Source organism: Fusarium subglutinans (genome assembly GCF_013396075.1).
Source record: "Fusarium subglutinans strain NRRL 66333 chromosome Unknown NRRL66333_c0000382, whole genome shotgun sequence".
Lineage (NCBI taxonomy): Eukaryota > Fungi > Ascomycota > Sordariomycetes > Hypocreales > Nectriaceae > Fusarium > Fusarium subglutinans.
This window is the reverse complement of record NW_023502445.1, coordinates 1-23,268: the sequence shown is the minus strand read 5'-3', so window position 1 is coordinate 23,268 and position 23,268 is coordinate 1. Positions and strand designations below refer to the sequence as shown.

The following is a 23,268-nucleotide window of genomic DNA, read 5'->3' as shown; positions in this document are numbered from 1 at the left end:
CCAGCAACGTTGTCATTCTCGAGGAACTCTGTATCGTTCTATTGTATTTGTTAGTTTCAAAGACTCCATGGGGCTTGCTGATGATTACTTCTAGCGAGAACGAGGAGCGAAGCTTGGGTAGCTCAAACGCATTATCATCGGCGATAGCCATACTGGCTGGCTAGTCAACAGTGACCGTTGAAGATTATGTTCTGGCAACAAATCTTAGATACAGCCTCGCAATGTTGTACACACACAGGGTGGTATGAGAATCGCTGCGAGATGACGAGAGGGTGTTTTCCCCTTTCGGGCGTGCAGACAAAACCCGCTTGCTTGCCTGATGTTGTCTCCTTGAAGGCTTTTTGACTGAGATATGAGGTTGAGAGGCTGGCAACTAAGTAAACGCCGTTGTCAAACAAAATCTTTGGGGTCTGATTCTGGGGTCTGATTCGCGAATATCAGAATTAATAATATAGTTAAAAAGCCGGCATTTATCTTGCTTTGTCGTTCACGTCAAAAATACAGGATCAAGAAAAATAATCATTAACGCGATGCGCGTCGAGTTGAATGATGCTACGTTAGTTTCATGTTGTGTTGTCGAAAGAAAGAGCGACGACTAAAGGTAACTAACTTAGTAGGAAGAGTGGATCTGAGAGCTAAGCAAGTGCAGGCTTTGATTGGTTGAATCAGCGAGCGGGAGCTTTCATTGGCGAAGTAATCGATTCTTCTTCCCACCTGAGGCTCCTTCTCATCCACAGGTACCTTACTTACTTCACAAAGTCTCAACAAGCAGTTAGATTAGTACCTAAGATAAGGTGAAGTACCTAACTTACCTTAGATATTCTACCATCCGACAGGCTGAAATTTGATTCTGTACAAATATCTACTAAGGTCGAGGGGTCAAATATCAGACTAAGATGCCCAGACCAATGGCGGGTACCTAACGAACGTCTCAACGGCTACCTGCTTGCTTTGGGTTTAGGTTAGTTCTCATTGTTAATGTCAAGAGATGATGGATCGTGATGGCCATGGAGCATTTCCTCCTGGCTGCAGAATACTGTGCTCTTTTAAATCCTCTTCTTGCACTGCATACCTATCACCAAATAAATGCTCTTGTTCCATGTCGTTCGCGTCTTGGATCCAGTCTCCATTGCAGAACCTGCAGCACCGCAGAATCATTCTCAAAGTCAGTTGCGCAATTGTTACCCTTGGAATGCTAGCGTCTATGTTTAAGAGCTTGTGGCTTTGCATATCGAGGCAAAAGTAGAGTCTACCCTCTTGGTGCCTCGTATGAGTTTTGGTATGCACCACAGAAACGAATGTCGTGAGCTGGGACATCTTATTACCCATATACCTCGAAATGACGGAGTTGTGAGATGTCCATACAGAATCTCACCTGCCTCATCACCACCTCGTACAACCGAGTGCCTGATCTCATCGTATCCGACCCAAACGTGGTATTTTGGGGGAACTCACTGTCATTCTGACGCACAGTCACTCATTACACCCGCATCGTCGTGTCTCTGCCTCGTATCCGTCTCGCAATCCTGTGTGTAGCATTGATGCATGATCCCATGACCATGAGTAAATCTAGAAGCTGTACGCTTCATCTGAAGACTTTCACCTGTCCATGACGCTCATGATGTCTGTCAGTCTCCATATCTATTTCGGCTTGCTATGTAGAGCCATCCCAGCAAATACACTTTCAGCCTGCACTCTCGTGACTACGGGCTACATTTTAAGGACCAGAGTAACTAACATTTGATGCACAAAGACTCGATGGCTACCTATCAGCCAATCAAGCCTCCGCACGCTAGCCTCACTATCGAGGTCCTAGCGAGTTAGTTGTCGATCATCAATGTCAGGGACTTACAACTGAGCACACCAAGCCACCCACCCACCATGGTAGCACGGGCGTTGACGTGCTAAGTTGGGGTGCTCAAGGGTCCTCGCAAGGACTTCCCGATAAATTTCGTCTAGCTTCTAGTAAGGGACACAAGGGCCGTCCACCGTCTTGTAGTATCAGACGGGTACTCCATCGAGAGATTGGCTGGGCCGGGATCGAAGTCATCAGTTCACTGGTCTCTTGTGGCTTGAGCAAGGGCGAAATGGCCTAGCCACCCGTTGTCTGTTATCCAAAGGGTTGTGCGACGGGAAAGGCGCCGTCAACCGACGACGTCCAGATCCCGCGCCTGAAGAATGGGCTTCGGCCCCTAGACTACAGTAGGACCAAGACCGGGTCTGAGTTACACTCCGTCAGAGCAAGGGTCTTTCGGTGGACACGCCCTCAAAGATACCTGCTTAGGGGCAGAGCATTATCGAGGTGGCCACAAAAGCAACAACGGCTGCTCCCTCCTTAGTGATAACGCTGTTGCGTGGAGTTTCGAGGGACACGGCATGTTGAGACGGATGAGGGCATGGCACAATGTGGCACAACAGACAAAAACGAAGGATCTGGTCATGCAAACGTGTGACGATTAGTATTCATGGAGAGATAGGAAGAGACAGGGCGTCTCTTGTTCTATGCTGTGGATTACCTGTTATAGATGAGGCAACAAAGAATTGTGTCACAAGAGGTATATGCTGGTTCGGGTACCATAGTGCCGTATCATCTGTAGAAGTTAATCCTCATCTTGAAACACTGAATTCTATGTTATGCAGTAGCTGATGTATCCCTGAGTGATAATTGAGGAAAGTATCCGAGAAAACAAAGCCAATTTCTCGATTGATAGTACAAAAAGCTCGATCCCTGTTTAAGCTCTGTTGTTTCTACATCGGAGCGGCGATTAATTGTGGTCCCTGTCTTTCAGCGATTAACAACCATTCCTCTTCTGTAGATGGTCGTTATTCTTACTCGTCATTCTGTTCAACGTCATTCCTCACCCCCTAGTAATTCCCTTCCCCGCCATCAAAGAAGAAAAGCCACAGCACTAATGTAAAGAGAGAACATGTACGGAGAGAAGACAAAGCTATAAAAAAGTTTGCCCGGTTCGAGTCATGAGAACAATGAGGACTGCAAGCCATTTCCTTTCAGCTTTTCAAGGGTCGGTGGCTTGGTTAGTTGTCCCAGTTGTTTTCTCCATTCATTGATTTCCCCAACCGGACAAACATGCAGCAGAGAGAGAGACAGAGAGAGACTTTTGTTGTCTCTATTCTCCAAACTCGGCCATTGAGTGTCAAGGATGGCGTTGAGCTCCTTTGCTTTTTTCCCCCAATACCAAGACTAGAGAACATACGTAACCCAGTAACACATCGTGGCCACCCTCCGGTACTGCAGCCTCATTTCGAGTCGAGTCTCCCTACCTAGGTAAGGTAGTCGAGGTACAGGACGGTACTGTACCACTAACCTAGATACAAACGGTAACTAAACCCGCCGCCCGTCAACGGTGCATCCGACGAACTTCGGGGTTTCTTCACCATCGCTGCACGTGGCATTTCGTGTCCCTCCTAGCCTTGAGCTTTTGTGTGATGGGGTTGGAATATACCTTGCAAACAACCTTGTCTCGGGTGCATAAGCCTCCGTGACGAGGTACTTGAGGATGACGATCCTTTTTCGACAACAACATTGTCTCTCGAGTATATCGTTGACGATATCATTTGCGATCCAGGGACTTCAGGAGCAGTTCAAAATCAAGTCAAAAGATCAGGACTCGACCCAAAGAATAGTCGAGCACTAAACTAACAAACCTCTCAGCTGTGACGTCGAGAGTGGACAGCCTCTTCTTATTAAACAGGCAAACATCCATCGCAAACCAGCCAACCAACCTTGAACTCTTTCAAGCCCCCCGGTTAAGCCCAGAGGATAATCTCATTTTTCATTTTTCATTTTTCACTCTTCACTCCCTGTTTTTGTCGAGCTCACATACAGATACAGACAACGCTGTTGAGTTCCCCATTCCCGGATGCGCATTGCTCCGGGGCCATGTCCTAGACTGGATTCGTGCACAACCCTGGTTCGCAGTTGACAGCCATCTCTTGGTCTTTATATATATATCTCTGTGCTGCCCGCCCTTGTCTATCTCAGTCCCATCAACTCAATTTATTCTCATTCTTCATTCTCCTCCGTGCTCTTAGGCACCATAGAGAGAATTCTACAACTGCCAGGTATTTCAGTACCCGAGCATCTCTTTACTACTTACCTACTTGACCAAAGTACTCTCCGATCTTGTCCATCATCGTCAATCTCAGTTCCTCCCTTAAGAGATTCGTGATCTGTATCACCAGATCAACAATTGCCTCATCTTGAACAGCTCCCAAACATTGTACTTTTATTCTAGTCCCTAAACCCCATATCATTAGGGCCTCGGACTTGATAACCACGTCCGTGCCCTGCCATCCAAGATATCTTCCAATACCCGCCTCTAGATCGCAAAGTCTCACACCTACTAGACAGTATCGACTAGATCCACTCTGGCAGTTGACGCCAAAAGGCACTATCTCAAGTTAGCGAGTTAGATTTATCGATGGTAGGAGACCTTCAACCCACTTACATCACTTCTTCTGTTCTTCAACCCTGATTTATACGCTGTCGAGTCCCTTCGTGCACTCATTTAAATTCTGATCTCGAACAATCATCCAATTCTCGCCCCTCCAGTTACCATTGATTGGTATTAGCCAACATTCACTGGACACGCCCTGCCTGCATACTGCTATCTCTCGCTTTCAATTAGAACTCTACTATCAGCCAATTCTTTGCGGAGCTCGCTGCTCTTGCACCCTCATCTTCATGGAGCATACTTTTTTGACTATACATAGTGAGTTATGTCTGTCCCTGCGTCTTCTCTCCCAGACCTTCACTGACCCGTTCTCACCCAGATTTACACCCCGACGCTAATATCCTTTACGCGTCTGATTCCATCTTTGACATCCTTGGATACTCTCCACAGGACGTCATCAATAAGTCTGCTTTTGAGTTCTTTCATCCGGATGAAATCCCGTATGCGCGATCCGTCCATAGTCGTGGCGTCTTGCTGGACAAGGCTGCCGTTTTGCACTATGCACGTCTTCGCTCTCGTGATGGTCTTTGGGTAAGCAGTGAATGCTGCTTCTCGATCGTCCACGATATTCTTTTTGCTTGTATAAGTATCTACAGGCGTGATGCTAAGAGTGAGAGTATGTTCACCACAGTTACCTCGCCCTCTTGATATATCAATTTACATATATTAACATAATTCAGGACGTGCTCTGGATGCACCACAAGTCCGGCGTCTCTTCTCACGCTCTCCTCGAGACCCACGATATCACATGTTGCAACACCTGTCCCCCAAGTTCAGGTTGCCACCTGTAGAGCGTGAACCCCGAGCTGCTCTTATCCTTAATCGTTTTACTAGAACATTGACTATTATGTTTGCAACTGATGCTGTCGCCTCCATCCTCGGCGTTCCTGCTGATCAAGTTCAGCATAAAAGCTTCTACGAATGCATTCGAGAGACCTGCTTGGATGATGCACTCAAGTGCATTGAGAGTGCGAAAGCCAACGATTCGATTGCTTACTTGCGATTCTGGTCTCGCGATCCACGACGGCCCGAAGACTTCGATGGAGAAGATAGCAATGTTGACGAGGAGTCGATAATTGATGGCGTTGGTGGACGAAATGAGAGCGAGGGGCCCCGTTCCTTTAGAAACGCCACCACCAACAGTCCGTACCCAGACCAGAATGGATCTGGAAGCGGCTTGATGGCTCCGAATCAGCAACGACGTGCCGAGAGCCGCCGCTCCAGCGATTCTGAAGGAGGCGGTGTTAAGTTGGATGGTGCCATGGATCTCGATTCGAACTCCAACTCCAACCGGGGTTCGGCAGGCCCTTCCATCAAGGTAGAGCCTGATGTGGACATGCAGGATGGCGTCACTTCCAACGACACATCAGGTGAATCCCGTACTACGAGCTCCAATGCTCTGGGCTCTAGCTCACGGGCAACTCGTTACCAGACTCCTCTCACACCGCAGTCGCCGCCACCTCCTGAGGACAACGTGTCCCAGGCACGCAGATCCCGCAACCGTCCAATTCGACACTTGGCACCTTCTATCGAGTTGGAAGCGGTCGTCTCATGTACCTCTGACGGTCTGGTCGTCATCCTCCGCCGAGCAAGACCCCAGATTCCCAGTGTTGAGCCTCCCCAAATTCCTTCGACCTTCGAACACGGTGTTTTCGCTGCTCCTTGGGCGCAACAACCTGTGTATCCCCGGTATCCTCACGATGCTGTTCACAGTTTTGAAGCTCCATATGCCCCGCACCATATGCCACTGCGAAGCGGTATTCAAGCTGCTGGTGGTCCCCCTATGGATCAGCTCATGCAATCCATTAGGGATGTTGCTGTATTTGCTTGGGCCCTTGTGGGTATCAACGGAAACATAGCATCTTATGGCCACGGCCAACCGTCAGGAGAGGCTCAACCTCCCGACGGTCTTCCCATATGGGACCCTGAAGCGGAAGACGTCCCATACGAAGGGCCTTACAACCAGGCTGCTCAGCGATGGGCACAAGAGGCCCAACGACAGCAGCCATCGTTCCATCAGCAGGACTCGGTGTCAACTGAGTTTTCAATGGCGGGAACAGTAGACTACAGTGCGACTGATCTTGTATATCAGAACCATGCGGCCAATGGCCAGGGTAATCCATGGTATTCACAACCATCAGCTCATCAGCGCAACCAAGAGGCGTTTGCCCAGAACAGCCGTCAACACCATCAAGACCCTTCCAACATGACGGCTTCTTCAGTGAACCAACATCCAAGCCAGTTGAGCGACGGGCAGCATTGGCCTGGAAACCCTCAAGTTCCCACCAGGTCAGCCGAGGATCATCCCCATAGTCCTCCAAGCGAATGGCATTGATAAGTGCCGTTCGAGGCAGTCCCTATTGAAAAGTACTCTATGAAATATTGAACAAGTGAAATGAGAGGGTAAGGGCTGAATAGTGTGTTTGTCAATGGGCCTTGGCTTTGTCTGTAACTCAAAGAGCTCAGTGGATGTAGGCGATGAAGCTCTGAGTCGCACTGATGTTGTAGTGAGGATAATGAGATAGAGTAGCTGGAATTGTCAGCCGGACAATATGAATTAGGAAAAAACCTGGAAGGTGGTTAATATATTTTGATATAATTTTTTTCGCGCCTCGATGAAGGATTGCGTGTTTGAATCAGCATTAACTGTAATTCAAGGGATCCAATTGAAATGGCTTCGCCCTCGAAGCCCCCCCTGCCCGTACCTGAGCTGTACAGTGCTGTGATTGGCTGCAGTGAAAGGGAAGCTTGGGCCACCTTTCATCAAGGGGGTCGTTTCCAGAGAGGCGACCGTGGAAGTTTCGCCGTTATTACCTACCTAGAGATACGTACGTCAGCTTCATATTCACCAGCTTTCACATTTTTGAAACCACAATTTCTCTGTGACGCCGGAAAGATAGCCACGATACCGATTCCATAGCTGATTGTTCAAATCGAGCGAAGCGAGCTTTACATATCATGTCGGCTTCCAGCACTCGAGGGCACTATGCCAATCCACCTTTGGAGGATGAGGACGACCTGATCGACCCTGATGATGGTAAGAGATCGCACACTAGGCCCTTCTTTTTGCCAGAACATGCAAAGTTCTATTTCATACTCCGTGGAAACTGACCTAGATCCAGCCGATCTCAACGACTTCGACGACCCTCTTGCGACCAACAACACCCGTCAGCCCTTAACAGGCAACATTGGCTCCGGCTCATCATCGCGACCGTTGAACGAAGGTTATCTCACCTCGCGGATCCCCGGAGAAGACCGAAGAGCTCCTCAAAACACAATTGACGAGTCTGTATGGGATACACTGCGCCGCGACCTGCTCGCTGTCTGGGCAAAGCTCAGAGAAGTGCTCTACCCTCGCTATCTCCTGGGCGGCACTATGTTTGATAACGAGGGAGGTCTGCGCGGCGCTTACTCCAGCATCCGCGGCGCTGGTCTTTCAGGGACAAGGGAAGAACTTACTGGACTGGCTAGCCGTATGGTTGATGCTGAGGCTCTGCTCCAGAGCAACATGACTCCTGGTCTTCGCGACTGGGATCTCTGGGGCCCTCTGATCTTCTGCCTTCTTCTAAGTGTTCTCCTGAGCATCACCGCTCGATCTGAACAGCGTGATGCCGTATTCAGTGGTGTCTTTGCCATGATTTGGCTTGGCGAGGCTGTCGTGACGCTACAGATCAAACTGTTGGGTGGTAACATGTATGTTTCGCTATTCTGGTTTGCCCATGTGACATTCGCTAACTTGCTCAAAGCTCCTTCGCTCAGAGCGTCTGCATCATCGGATATACGCTTTTCCCCCTGGTCCTTGCTGCTATGATGTCTGCCCTGGGTCTTCACTGGATCGCTCGCATCCCCATCTATATCGTCCTCATCAGCTGGTCTCTGGCTGCTGGCGTCAGCATTTTAGGTGGCAGCGGAGTTGTCAAGAACCGAGTAGCCATTGCAGTGTACCCTCTACTGGTCTTCTACCTCGGTCTTGGCTGTCTGTGCTTTATCAGCTAAGCCTGGGCTCCTTACGAGGAAACGCGACTTGGTGTTCGGCTACTGCGATTTGAACAGATCGAGTGGTTATAAAAGATTGATTTAGACTGATGTATTCTTACTTGAAACGAAACGAGACCTGACCAGAACTAGGCTATTGAGTGTTTCGGTGATGGAGTAGTGTCATGGACTGATTCCTATGATACTTGAACTGTTCTTTGCAAACGCGTATCGCTTTTATCATGCTATGCTTTGTCGAATATGACCGTTTGTTTGTTTTCCCAAAACGGAACAGATCCTGGCGCGATTAACGTGGAGATACGGTACCGAGCCATTGGGTCCTATCTTATCCCCATCCTATCCTAGATGCAGAGATCTCTGGGCATATGTAAGGCCGATAGTATGAGATGGCCACGCTTTCATGAATCATACTATTAATGGTTCATGAACTTGTTTGTCGTGTGACAATTGAACCCAGAGCAAGGCTACAATCCCTGCTCCCGGAGCAGGTCTGTACATTAGATATGAACTGGCGGGCTTTGGTCCATTAAAGATCGGTCAGCAAGGCAAGGTAGGCAATGTTTTTGTTTGGAGTGGAAGAAAGTCATAGTTAAGGATCAAGTTATAGTACAAAACCAACTGACATACAGTATTCAGGGCGTTTCACATTTTCACCAACTGAACTGTCTGTGATCATTTTGTCTTTGTTTAATCGTAAAAATGACGTCCAATCTCGACCCTCCATTACTACCCCTCCTGCTGGCGTGGATATTGGCGTCAGGCGGGCGGTGAATACCTTAGCTACAGTAGGCTTAGGTGTCTAGGTTAGCTTTGGTTATTTTGACGTTGGCGACTCTGCATGTATTTGATTGGCTCCACGCAGCGCTCAACTCAAGCTTCGATTCCAACATCCAAGAGTGACCCAACTCAGACAACCTTCGCCCAGCCTGATTCCAAGTCCAGCGCATATTTCTGCTCATACATCACTCGTGATTCTCCGACCTTACATGTCTTTCTCTATATTCTCAGCTATAAACTCTGCGTCAAAAGTTCAACGTCTTCCCCTTATCAAACCCTATCCTCTTGTCGTTGATCGTCGTTAATCTGCCGTCATCACACCAAGCCTTTGAACGCCATGGCCGACGACGCTCCCGATGCCAGTCCCAAGAACGAACCTCTCAACGTCGAGACCAAGGAAGACGCAGAGACCCGCGCTACTCGTCGTGAACTAAAGCAATCATCCATCTCTGATCCCCCAACGTCTGGTCCAGAAGATGCTGCCAACACATCGGATGCGCCCGATAATGACTTGAAGGAGCAAGTCACCTCTCCTAAGAAGAAGCGCGCGCACGACCAACTAGAGGGAAGCAAAGATGCCGAGGAAAACGATGCGAACAGTGTAGCATCATCGGACTCGGCCAAGGATAGAACTCTACGAACCGAGCCCGAGAAGAAGCGACATCGCGACGAAGATACAGATTTGGTATGCTAACCGCAGTTTTATTTGCCACGTGTAGGGGTTGGACTAATTTTTTCTTTGTAGCCATCAACGATTGCTTCCAGCGAGGCGACCAAAGACACCGAAGCCGGCAAATCACCGACAAAAAATTCCCAAGGGCAAACATCTGCCACTGCTTTCGCAGCGTCTGGTTTTGGCAAGCTGTCGTCCGGGACATCGCCCTTTGCTTCTCTTGGTGCCTCTCAGAGTGGAAGTGCGTTCGGGTCACTTGCTGCTGGCAAGCCCTCGCTTAGCTCATTTGCTTCTCCGCCCTCCTCTACAACAGTACAACCTGCTGCGCCGCCTAAGCTGACCTTTGGAAGCTCAGGAGGAGCGTCGCCTTTTGCAGGATTATCAACTGGAAGCAACGGAAGTTCCTTTGGGGGAAGCACTTTTGGATCTGCTCTAGGGGGTGCCAAACCCCTCTCGAGCTTCGCTGCGCCTATTGCGGAGCCCCTCAAGAGCGAGAAACCTGCGAAGCCATTTGGTGCCCCGGATAGTGAATCCGAGGAGGGCGACGAAGAGGACGAAGAAAGAGAGGAGAGTGAGCAACCTCCTGAAGCCGAACGTGCTGTTTCGCCAGAGAAGGAATCCGATGAGAAAAAGAAGCTTAAGTTGCAGAAAAGCGAGTTTCCTATCTATCACTTTGTCAGTTTAGCACTAACAGTTACCAGTCGAAGTCAACGATGGCGAAGCCGGCGAGGCAACGGTTGTCTCTGTGAGAGCCAAAATGTTTTACCACGACAAAGAGGCCGGCTGGAAAGAACGAGGTGCGGGCATGCTTAAAATTAATGTGCCTCAGGCCTGTGTCGAGTATGACGAAAACGGCGCTGTTATCCCTGGATCATTTGATGCTTCCGCCTTAGAAATGGATGAGGAGGCCGCAGGAGAATCCCAAGGCCACAAGGTTGCCCGTCTCATCATGCGTCAAGATCAAACACATCGAGTCATTCTGAACACAGCGCTTGTCGCCGCCATGAAATTCCAAGAAAAGGCTTCATTGAAGTCTGTTGGCATCCTCTTCACTGCCTTCGAGGGTGAACAGTCCAAACCCGTGAGCATCACAATGAGAGTAAGTCGCAATGCCTTGGATTTCCTATACACTATTTGGAACTGACAAATGTCATGTAGATGTCAGCTGCCAACGCAAAGCTTTTCATGAATGAGATTGGAACCATCCAAAAAGAACTCCAGAACAGTTAGTCACTGTTTGGAAAGCTCTTGCAAAGCTGTTAGACCCCCATAAAGAGTTGATGCCTGCCTCAAGCCCTGATAGAATCGCAAACGGGGATTTACATTGATACATGAGGGTAGCCAGTCTAGCCAGTTGCCGTCTATGCAAATGGCAAGCAGGGCAGACAACTAGAAGGATACAAAGTCGTGCCCAGCTTGGAGCACACATGTTGATACAATGCACCGTGAGAGCCTAGTCGCTTTCTGGCTCTTACACAGAACCATGGATAGAATTGTGTATAAATAGCTATCGTCTGGGGAGCATTGTTGTATCTTAACAATGGCATTGGGAAGCCATTATTATAAGTCCTGGACACTGGACAAGGTAGATGGAGATGGAGTCACAGCCGTGTGCTGGCCATGCAGTCATATTCGCACAAATAAACATGCTTCGATTGATACAATAACATCTACATTCCTGCTAAGCTTTGTCTTTCTCATCATACTTGGTACCTAGTTGGTGATATGATAATCAATGCACGTGATTTGGCATCAATTTCGCGACTCGGACCATGCATGACGTCGCCACTTTCACGATTGAAACGGCTTTCACTTTATGAGTCCAGCCGAGCTTTGCACATTCCTTCAGTTCCCAGTGATGACATGACAGAACACAAGAAAACATCAGGCCAAACTGGTCCTATCACAGAATATTCACTGCCCGGAGCAAAACGCAAGCGTGATGGCGACGAGGACTCAACAGCCAAGAGTCCGACTTCAAGTCAGCCGAGCAGCTCCAAATCTAAACGAGGAGGAAGGGGGGGAAAAGCACGGCCGACCCTTCACAAGGAAGCCAGCAGTGTAATCGTACCCTGTGCTGCGGAATGGCCAGAAGAGTTTAAGAAGGTTGAACGAACGCATCGAGCTCTCAATCTTGTCTACACCTTTTGCACCACACGAAAACATCTCGCCACGACATTTGACACAATAAAATCTGCCGTTGAAGCCCATATCAAGCGGGAACTATTGGTCGATGAGATTGCTTCCATGGTAGCGATTCGTCCTGAGGGTCTTTTCTTTGCATATGTCGACGAGAACATGCTGCAGCTTGATGTCAAAGGCACTGAAAGGGACGAAGTCTTCCGAACTGGCAAATCATTCAGGTCTCAGGCTCCTGCGCATGATCCTTCAGTGGGCGGGTACACAGGCATGGATGGCCTTGACAAACAACACGATCTAGATCTTGAACCTGTAGGACGAGAAGTCCTTTTTCTCGAATTCATCGATGGCGATCTGAAGAGACAAGTCCCAGGCAAGTCTGGCGAACCAACGAAGCCGAATCGAAAATTGAGAGACGAGCAGCTGAGAATGCCTGTTTTCAGCCAGAAACAGATGACCAGTCTGATCGAGAGGCGTAACCAAAGATTCAACAGTGCTATTAATGCCTTCCTCAATAAATGCTCCGACGATGGAATTGATCCACTTGAAATTCTCAAAGAACAAACCCAAGCATACATCCCGGTCCCTTCTGCCCAAGAAGAGTTTGCCCAAGAGAAGGCAGCCGATTCGATACCAGAAAGCATACCAAAGGAACGAAAGACCGTGCCAGAAATCGTACAGGAGCTCAAGGAGTGCCCTTGGTATACCGGGCAGATTGTCCCTGATGGACATAGAGTATTTGAGAAGCAGGAGGCTGTGTATGGGGACCTCAACTTTCTTTTGAGTCAGGGTTTGGTCAACGCTCTATACAACGCCAATGGAATCACACAGTTCTATGCACATCAGTCAGAGGCTCTCAACAGTCTCCATGATGGAAAGCACGTTGTAGTGTCAACATCGACAAGCTCAGGTAAAAGTTTGATCTACCAGCTCCCGGTCATTCGTGCCCTTGAAGAGGACTACAACTCCAGAGCAATGTACATCTTTCCCACAAAAGCCTTAGCACAGGATCAGAAGAGGAGTTTGAAAGAGATGATGAGTTATATGCCTGGTCTTGAAGAGACTATGGTTGAGACTTTTGATGGGGACACTCCAATGACTGCGCGCAATGAGATTAGAGAGCAAGCAAGAATCATTTTTACTAATCCAGATATGCTTCACATTACCATATTACCCCAAGAAGAGCGATGGAGATCTTACCTGAAGAACTTGAAACATGTCGTTGGTAAGCGCTTCCTTTGATTGAACCTTTCTGTATGCGTATTAATCGTTAACAGTGGATGAGTTGCACTATTACAATGGTCAAATGGGTTCTCACATGTCCTTCATCATGCGAAGGTTGAGGCGAATATGTGCCGCCGTGGGAAACCGGCGCGTCAAATTTATATCGTGTTCTGCTACAGTTGCGAACCCAGAGCAACACTTCAAAACAATATTCGGTATAGAAAACGTCCAGCTGATAGATTACGATGGATCTCCATCAGGACGGAAGGAGTTTTTGTGCTGGAACACTCCTTATAAAGACCCTGGCGATCCTGCCTCTGGCCGTGGTAGCACCAAGTTTGAATGCGCGCGACTGTTTTGTGCCCTAATGCTAAGAGGTGTCAGGATCATAGCATTTTGCAGAGTTCGGGCGCAATGTGAGCTTCTCGTGAGCGCCATCAAGCAGGAGCTCGAGAACCTGGGACGGCCAGAATGTACCAATCTGGTGATGGGATATCGTGGCGGCTATACAGCACAGGATCGCCGCCGGATCGAGACTGAAATGTTTCAAGGTCAACTGCTTGGAATTGTTGCAACTACTGCGTTAGAGCTCGGCATTGACATAGGCTCCCTCGATTGTGTCATGACGTGGGGATTCCCTTATACGATTGCCAACTTGCGACAGCAAAGTGGGCGTGCTGGCCGTCGCAACAAGGATTCGCTTTCGATACTGGTTGGTGACGGTTTTGCCACAGACCAGCACTACATGCAGAATCCAGACGAGCTGTTCACAAAGCCCAATTGCGAGTTGCAAGTTGATCTGGAGAATATGCTTGTGCGTGAAGGACACATTCAATGCGCGGCATATGAAATGCCGATACGCCCTAAGGATGATGCAAAATACTTTGGCAAAGACCTACCGAAGATTTGCATCGAACGCTTAATCAAAGACGACATGGGCTTTTACCATTGCCATGATCGATTTCGCCCTGTCCCTGCAAAGTATGTTGCTATACGAGACACAGAAGATGACCACTTTGCTATCATAGATATCACCAACGGCCGGAATGTTGTCCTGGAAGAGCTGGAGGCCTCCAGAGCAACTTTTACACTTTATGATGGAGCCATTTTCCTTCACCAGGGTAATCCCTACCTTGTACGAGACTTCCAGCCTGACAAAGGAATGGCCAGGGTGGAAAGGGTCAAGGTTGAGTGGACAACTGTTCAGCGTGACTATACTGATATCGATCCCACGGAGACAGAAGCCATCAGAACAATTTCGAACTCTCGCTCGCATGCTTACTATGGAACAATCAAGATCCAACAAAACGTGTTTGGATTCTTCAAGGTCGACAAGAAGAATCGAGTGCTGGATGCGGTACAGGTGGACAATCCCCCAGTCATACGTTTCAGTAAGGGAATGTGGCTCGATGTGCCTAAGAAGGCGATGAGCATTCTCCAAGAGAGACGTCTTCACATTGCCGCCGCGATTCACGCTGCAGAACATGCCATTATAAGTCTACTGCCAGCCTTCGTTATCAGCATGCCTGGCGATGTACGGACAGAGTGCAAGACGGCAGTGAAAGAGTTTGCAAAACAAGAATCACAGCGGAAGCGACCAGCACGGTTAACATTCTACGATGCCAAAGGTGGTGCAGGAGGGTCAGGTATCAGCACGAAAGCATTTGACCATGTCGACCAACTACTACGGGATGCGTTGAAGCGGGTCGAAGACTGTCACTGTGAGCGAGGTTGTGTTGAATGTGTGGCATCAGAATTGTGCAAGCAAGCGAACGAAGTGATGAGCAAAGCTGGCAGTCAAGTGATTCTCAAGACTCTGTTGAACGTCGAGATTGATATGGAGTCACTGCCGATGGGTCCAGAGCCCAACATTCCCATAGGTACCGAGACAGTCGTTCTAGCAGAACCTGTTCCGTACCGGGCCAAAGAGACAGCCTTCCAGAAACGCAGCATTAGCGATACCAACGAATAAATAACAACATGAGAGCCTAAGGTTACGTGTCGCTATCACCATCATTTTGTTGACTGCTTCGATTACAGTCGACTTGGCAAAGGATTTACTTGCAACCCCCCAGTGTATATACCTAACGAATTCAGATCTCTAGTCTCTCTTATGTGCGGTCCACACTCGAGCTTCGTCTTCTTCTCGACTCTTCAAGCCATTTTGGATCCCTTTATCCTTCAGGGCGTACTTCTGCTTTCGGTTCCCAAAAATTTTTCGTCATGTTTGAAATCACCGTGCCCTTCTTCCATGGCAAAATACATCAAACTATAATATCGACTCTGCAGCAATACATACTCCAGTTTACAGGGTCGCCAGCATGGTTACAACTCAACTTAATCGTGGACGTACCGAGGGAAGCCCTTTCTGATGTTGTCGAATACTCGACGCCACGTCCCGGGCAGTCACGATTTTACCTCGTCTGACTCTGGTAGCAGTCCAATTGTCATCATAAGCAATGAATCTTTTTGATTCTTTCCTATACTGCATTGCTGGCTCATATACGGTGGTGTTCATTAACCGGCCAGAATTGTTCAGGATTAGCTGCACAAACAGAGCGATGCCGTCAGCTCTGGAATTTGTGATATCAGAATATTACACAGGAACTACTGTAGCAAAAGAGTATTTACATAGTGGCTTGCAAATTCGACATGAAGCCTCCTTCTGGGTGTCGGAATGGGAGTGTCGGTAGACGGGAAACCGGCACAGGGATCACAGAATAGATGCCCCTGTCTGGCTGATGAACAAGCCTTTTCCAAGTCTAGCGTCTAGGGTGTGATTTGGTGTTGCTAAGGTGGCCTGTACGGGGTAAGATGGCTTGGGTCTAGACCTCGGAAGGGTAAAGTGTGAAGGATATGAAATAAGGATAAAAACAAGAATAATTTGAATGGCACTAACTACCTAGTTAGTTATGTAGGACACTACCGCATCAACTCATGAAATTCGGTAGTCCCTGTGGGTACTCACTAGCCCTATATAAGCTATCTGATTGGTCAGGATATTAATAAGGATCTGACAGCTAGTTAAATAGCCTTATTGGTCAAATGAACGAAGTGGCTTTGCCTAGCGTGTACCCACAGGGACTACCGAATTTCATGAGTTGATGCGGTACTGTTGGTATGACGAGTAGAGCCGGGGATAGGAGAACGAGTGAGGGTGCGATAAGGCTTGTTTGTATGGTAAGAGAAATGCCAGCAACCAGGAATGGAGGACTACCTTACCTTAGCTGTGCTCTGTAAGGTACGGATACAATGATGTCGTCTGGACAGCGGCTACCTTAGAGGGTCAGTGACGTAGGTAGCTAGGTGGAACAGGGTGAGATCCAAGGCACCGCCAAGCAATGTCCCCCCCGAAAAATTAACGGTTGGGCCCGGCTTGGCCTGCTAGAGACGAAACTTGGCAGGGCACAAGCATTGTGGGTGACCGCGTCCTCATCATGCTGGCGCTATCTCATTGGCTCACGAGGTCAAGGGGTCTTTTTTATGTATGTACTCCGTACTCACTGGGACATTGACATTTAGATGAGCCGTGAATGGATCGAGAGGAACAAGTGTGCCAAGACGGGAGGTGTGAAACATGGAGCTTGTGCTATGGATGACTTAGCAATGCATTGAGAGCGAGTGCCTTGTTACAGCAGTGCTTGCCTCGTCTCTCACACATCCATTTATACCCATTCATCCCTTCCCTCTTTTGTTACGCGCTTGGTCCTCTTCCCCCTCCCTTTTATTTGTCTGCTACCTAATCGTGACAGGTAAAAACACACGGCCTACCTACCAACCTATATAATCCGTCTACCCTAGGTGGTCTGGCAGCTGGCTCCCTCCTACAAGCCCCCAGGTCCTAGTCCCTGGTCTCGACCCTTCTCTCTCGGTAATTTGGGAAAACTATACCTGAACTGTACTGAACATAACTGAGGTACGGAGTACAAAAGGCAGCCAACATGCCTCGAGATCGCTCCTCTTCGCGCTCCCATCGACATCGCTCATACAACTCTCCCGACATGCGACAAGTCTCATCTGACGACCGTACTCTCCCAGTTCCAAATACATATAGCGAACACAAGAGAGGAGAGAAAAGAAATCACGGCAACGGCAAGATGTCTCGATACATCAAGCCTGCGGGCGAGAGTGGCCGAAAGGGCTTCCATCCTATTCACTTTTCCAAGATCTCGTTCAGATCAACCAGTCGAGCTAGTTTGCTTTGCAACTTTCTCTGGCCTTTCGTTCCTGCTGCTATTGCTGTTCGCTGTAAGTATTTCCAACAAACATCTCGTCTCCTGTGTAGACTTGACTCACGCGTATCAGATGCCATGCCCGATAATCATATCACTATCTTCGCGCTGGCCTATATCGCCATGGTGCCATGTGCCAATTTGATCGGATTTGCTGGTCAGGAGCTTTCACGAAAGCTGCCTCACGTCTTGGGTGTCCTTCTCGAGATCACGTATGTTCCTCATGGGTGTGAACCCGAGAAACAATAACTGATTTGTTTATTTCTAGCATTGGTTCTATCGTCGAAATCATTCTTTTCATGGTTCTTCTTTCCAAGGATATGTTTTTCGTTATCAAGGCTGCCATCATGGGTTCAATTCTTGCTACCATGCTACTCTGCCTCGGTGCTTGCTTTTTCGTTGGTGGCATGTTGAAAGAAGAACAGGAATTCAACGAGGCTATCAGCGAAGCCGGAAGCGGACTACTTCTAACTGCGTCAGTTTGCTCTCTGCATCCTTCCTCTCCTTTCAATAACTGACTGATTCATAGTGGTGTTGTTCTTGCCCTTCCCACTGTCTTCGAGTACGGTGTTGGCAATGGCGAGTCCCTTACCGCTGCAAACCTCGATCACAGGACACTCCAAATCTCGCGCGTCATCTCGGTTCTTCTCATCATAGCCTACCTTGTATATGTCTTTTATCAGGCTCGAACTCATCATGGTATTTACGCTGCTGTGTTCGAACAGGATGAGCACAATGATCGAGACAAGCACAAGGACCAAGCCAAGGCCAAGCTCACCCTCACTGAGTGCATTATCGCTTTGATAATTGCCGTGGGCCTTGTTGCGTGGACGGCGGTTATTCTCGTCATGCAGATTGAATATGTCATCGAAAAGGGTGACGTCAGTGACGCATTCATGGGTCTTATCCTTGTTCCACTTGTTGAGAAGCTGGCGGAGCACTTGACTGCCATCGATGAGGCTTGGGATAACCAAATCAATCTGGCAATGTCCCACGTGCTTGGGGCTACATTACAAACTGCTCTCTTTAACGCTCCTCTTGCCGTCGTTGTCAGCTGGGGCCTCGACAAGGGTCTTGATCTCAACTTTGCAGTTTTCGACCTCGTCATGCTCATCCTCGCCATTCTAACAGTTGGTAGATTCCTTCAAGATCAGAAGAGCAACTACCTGGAAGGCTTTCTGCTTATTATTCTTTACGTTGCAATCGCCGTTGCAGCATACTACTATCCAAACCCAACTGGACATGGATCTGAGGGAGGTACTGAAAGTAGCTCTGAGGGTGGACATTGATAGAACCCTCGCCGATTCGTTTGAGTACGCCGGTTTTATTTAGCCTATCACGATTTTATGACCAGGAGTCTCTTTCCAGTTTGTTATTGCTCAAGGATAGCCTTTCTGCAAAGACGCATAGAGCTAGTCTTGGAAGCATGTACAGTTTTCTGTTTATTCATAAGTACGCTAGTTAACTCTGATTTTGTAATAGAGCTGGCAAGGAAACCCAAAAATAATATATCCCCTAACTAATGCCATTTTCCTTACGCCTACTTGTAAAAAATAAAAACATCGTTACATATGTAAGAAATCCACTTTGGCCATCCGATCATCGCCTAAAGATTCTTTAGAAGAATACAAAATCATCTGATTTGAACCCCATGCCCAGAAATGAAGCCTCAACAGCCTTAACCATCGGTGGAGGCCCACAAACAAGCACCAACTCGTCACCCTCGCCGCTTGCCTTGGGTAGAGTCATTTGATCAGGAACCAGAGCTTGGTTCACAAAACCATTGAGGCCATTCCATTCGGGTGGAGGGTTAGAGAGGGCATTGACGACTCGGCATCTTGCAGGGTTGGCAGCCTCCAGTTGGTCAAGCTCCTCCTTACAGAGGATATCGCCAATACTCCGGTTGCCGTTGAAGACCAGACATGGTGTCATGTCATTAGGATTGTGCATGACGGCGCGGAGTACTTGGCGGATAGGAGTAATTCCAGAACCACCACAGACCATGATGAAACGGCGAACACGACGTTCTCTGTCATTGATTGTGCAGAGCCCATTGCCGTGGTAGACAAATTTGCCCGTAGGCCCTTTGAAGTCAACCCAGTGACCAATAGGAAGGGCATCAAGTGCTTGTGTCATGACACCACCCTTGCGCTGGGGAGTGTCATAGTAGATCTTGATAAGAATATCTAGACGACCACAATCTGAGCCGTCGGAGTATGGTGTGTATGAGCGGATGATGGCTTCACGGGTGGCAGGGTCGCGGAGACGCATCATAAGATGCTGGCCAGTGGGGAGGCCAATCTTCTGGTCTTCGTGGTTGAGCTTGAAGGAAAAGATCTTTGTATCTGTTGAGATAGATGTCTTTTTATCAAGAATAGCCTTGCTCCATGTCTTGGACCGGAGGAACACTTCGCGGTTTGCGTCATCGCTCGTCTTGGTAGCATCACCACTGAGAATGGCACGGGATTCTTCATCGAGGGTGCCAATATGATATGTGGGCAGCATGGCTTTTGCATTCTCGCTGTCTGGGGCAAATGTTAATGAAAATTTCAATGGACTTGATATGACTAGGGGGGACTTACGAATGGCCATAAATTCTTCAGTAGCATCTTGACCAGCGGCACCAAAGATTGATGCTGCACCACCGGGGTGACCAGATAGGTAATGAGTGCCATCATACACTTCGCCCTGGACAACGAACCAAGGCTCTTGTTCACCACTATGCGCCTTGAGCTCTTCTATGGTGATCTTTCGAGTGATCTCTGGGTTGGTCATGCAGATCTGCTGCTCAGGCTCTTTTACCACGACCTCTTGAACTTCACCAGGAGCCTTCTCACCCCAGTAGCCATTGGTAAGATTACCGCCGGCCTCCTTGACTCGCTCCATCCAGCCCTTGATCTTTAGGGTAGCGTGAGTGGGATGCTCGAAGCGAAGTGCATCCTCCTCCTTGTGGATCACGATTCGGAACCATGGGTTATTCATCATGCCTAGTACGCTCCAGTACATATCTCGAGGCTGTATGTTCATAGACTCGTCCATAGCACGCATCATTATATCATCTGCGCTCTTTAACTCATCCAGGGGAATTTCAAGATCCCAGAAGCACCAGCAGAATGATGTCTCACGCCACCACATGTCGATACGGCCCCCGTAGAGGGTGTCACCCTCAGCGGCGTTGCGGTAGTCATCCTCTGGGTATCGGATGTTGGCGAGTCTCCAAGATCTACCTTTGTCAAGGGTGACTTCGACTCGTGTGATGCGTCTTCCGCCACCACCGTAGGCATAACCTCGCACCTTATAAGGTGTCAGAGCACCCTTGAACGGCACCTTCTCTTCATGAGCAGGGTAGCAAATGGCACTATTAGTGCTAAGGTCGTAAATGGCATACTTCTCATCCTTCCAGACCTCGGGCAAGTTTGCACTCTCTTCAGGCGAGATCATGGTGGGTAGGACTCGGTTGTCATAGATGTGGTACCAGTTGTCGCTAGGCTCTTGTGTGACAGTAATCTTCTTAAGCCACTTAATGCTTCGGCCGCCTATTTGCCCAGGAATGACTATACGAACAGGCTTGCCGTGGTCTGGATGTAAGGTCTTGCCGTTCATCTTGTGAGCCACCATAACACCTCTGTTGGGATCCATGCACCAGTTGAGCTTGATGGATGTGCCGTAATAGCCATTGGGTAACTTGTCCGCTCCCTCGAAGCAAACATACCGCGCCCCGCGCTTGGGCTTTGTTGCAGTAAGCAGATCTCCGATGGCAACACCGGTCCAGAGAGCTGTTGACAGGCCGGCAGCCCCCCAGGAGAAACCCTTGGTCTTCCGTACAATGTTCTGCTCTTTACGGCGGTTTCCAGCACACACGAATGTCACTGGATAAGTCAATTGCTGGTAGTCGTTGATGAGATCTCGTACGTTCATCTTGATGGGGTTTTCGACAAGGCCACTTATTTCAAACTCCCAGTCGAGGATATCATCGTCTTCGCACCTAGGTACGTGTCCGTGGTTGCGGACATAGTGAAGATTTTCGCTGGTTAGGAAACCTTCATCGTATAGGTCGCTCAGGGGTGCCTCAACGTTGAAGGGGTGTACTCCAGTTAGACGAATGAGACGTGGATCTCTCTCAACAAAGTTGTCAGGGGTTTTGAGATCCTCCTTAAGGACAGACTTTGGTGAGCATTTTGGAGGTAGGGGATAAGGCTTGATGTGGTCGAGACGAGGGGATTCGATTGATGAGAGTGCTTGTAGATCGTGGAAGCTACCTATCCGAGATGGCTTTGCTGTTCCTGGAGGAGTAGGGGGGAGGCTATGGGTATGTGTATGGGCTGAGATTGGTTCAGAGTTTTCAGATATCTTTTCCTGTTGCAGGAGGGCTGTTGTTGTTGTTGAAGTCTCCATAGTGTATCAAGATATGTATGCCAGTTGTGAAGAGGATTCAAGAATGGTTACACAACCGAGTGGGTTGATAACATTGTTTGAATTGAAGCCTAGTCTAAGAGGCAGCAGAAAGTGCAGCATAATAAGTCTTATCGCGGGTGATCTGACGTGATGGCACTACCGCTTGTCCGTTTCGTGGGCCTAGGACCCCCCCTGAGGTTCTCCATTTGGATCTGCTGAGGCTTGGTTCATGATATCGTGTTTCTCTGCTTCCCGCGAGGAGATGCAAGTTACAATTGAATGGATGCATTGGGCTCTGGTCTGATCCCGCGGAGGTTGAAGAGTGTGTGTTATCAGGAGATAGAGGCGATGGGCGAATCACGTCCGTTTCTTAGCTGATTGCCCCCGGAGATGTCTGAATCACTGAGGGCCCACCTTGCAACTTGGCTGATAAGGGTGTTAAGATAGTGGAAAACAAGGCAGCGCATAGATGAGCACTTGTCGGTAATGTCTCGTGCATTGCAAGTGATCAAGTTTTCTGCCCGGAGATGCTAAACATCTCAAGATCGTGGGCATATTTTTCGTCCAGATTTGACCATGTTCATACTGTCAATAGATAGCGTTGAGGTTGAAGTTGAAGGATCAGTTATGATGAAATAGGAAATGATATGGATGTCTAAGTTGTCCTAAATGATATGACGGTCTATTCTGCATACGTAGGAATTGTTTACTAAATCAATGACTTATGCTACCATATGGAACGACGTTATTTGTGAAATTCTAACAGTTTTCCATTTTCAAATACACGGATAGCGTTTGGTGCTAGATTTCAGAAACTTCCGAAGTAATTAATAAGCTTGAAGGTCGAATCAAGTCATTCATCAAGCACATACGCTAGAATATTGTTCCGGCACTTGATTCAGCACAATGGAAACACAGCAGTACAACTAGTTACAGTAGCCCAACCTAGAGCCGGTCACCTAGGTATATACCTAGGTAAGGTACATAAGGTAGTAGCTGGAGGGCTCATTATCATTCTATAATACCTACCTATTTTATTGTTATTATTGTATTATTTAATGTCCTATTAGGCTTCCCCTAGCTAACCTTTATAAAAAGTAAAGAGCTATACTAAGCTAGCTATAATAGGCTATTTTACAGGTAGGCTAAGTAATAACTTACTAAAAAATAAGGCTTTATAAAGCTATATATTTAAATTATAATAAAATCTTAATAACTCCTTTACTTTTTTAATTTTAAAAAAACTTTATTTTTAAAGCTTAGTTTTTATTAATAAAAGTATATAAGTATAGCTATTATTACTTATTTAATTTAATTATTTATTAATTAAATTATTTAAACTTATTTATTATAATTA

At 48.0% G+C, this 23,268-nt stretch overlaps 4 protein-coding genes across 4 annotated transcripts; 3 read left to right on the top strand and 1 right to left on the bottom strand.

The window, feature by feature from the left end:
• Nucleotides 1-4,974: 4,974 nt before the first annotated feature.
• FSUBG_13713 (uncharacterized protein) lies at nucleotides 4,975-8,471 on the top strand (the record flags this gene model as incomplete). The annotated part of the gene is made up of 7 exons (XM_036678634.1): nucleotides 4,975-5,006; nucleotides 5,072-5,091; nucleotides 5,156-6,764; nucleotides 7,134-7,303; nucleotides 7,372-7,512; nucleotides 7,598-8,168; nucleotides 8,222-8,471. 7 exons carry the CDS (start codon nucleotides 4,975-4,977, stop codon nucleotides 8,469-8,471), a joined length of 2,793 nt encoding a protein of 930 aa, XP_036530825.1.
• A 1,114-nt stretch (nucleotides 8,472-9,585) lies between these two features.
• On the top strand, nucleotides 9,586-15,256 carry FSUBG_13712 (DEAD DEAH box helicase; the record flags this gene model as incomplete). The annotated part of the gene is made up of 6 exons (XM_036678633.1): nucleotides 9,586-9,933; nucleotides 9,994-10,492; nucleotides 10,623-11,020; nucleotides 11,080-11,146; nucleotides 11,771-13,285; nucleotides 13,338-15,256. 6 exons carry the CDS (start codon nucleotides 9,586-9,588, stop codon nucleotides 15,254-15,256), a joined length of 4,746 nt encoding a protein of 1,581 aa, XP_036530824.1.
• Nucleotides 15,257-17,225: 1,969 nt separating this feature from the next.
• On the top strand, nucleotides 17,226-18,805 carry FSUBG_13711 (Ca2+:H+ antiporter; the record flags this gene model as incomplete). Its single annotated transcript, XM_036678632.1, has 4 exons — nucleotides 17,226-17,532; nucleotides 17,590-17,728; nucleotides 17,785-17,991; nucleotides 18,046-18,805. 4 exons carry the CDS (start codon nucleotides 17,226-17,228, stop codon nucleotides 18,803-18,805), a joined length of 1,413 nt encoding a protein of 470 aa, XP_036530823.1.
• A 328-nt stretch (nucleotides 18,806-19,133) lies between these two features.
• Nucleotides 19,134-21,911, bottom strand: FSUBG_13710 (nitrate reductase; the record flags this gene model as incomplete). Its single annotated transcript, XM_036678631.1, has 2 exons — nucleotides 19,134-20,041; nucleotides 20,099-21,911. 2 exons carry the CDS (start codon nucleotides 21,909-21,911, stop codon nucleotides 19,134-19,136), a joined length of 2,721 nt encoding a protein of 906 aa, XP_036530822.1.
• Between the last annotated feature and the right edge of the window lie 1,357 nt (nucleotides 21,912-23,268).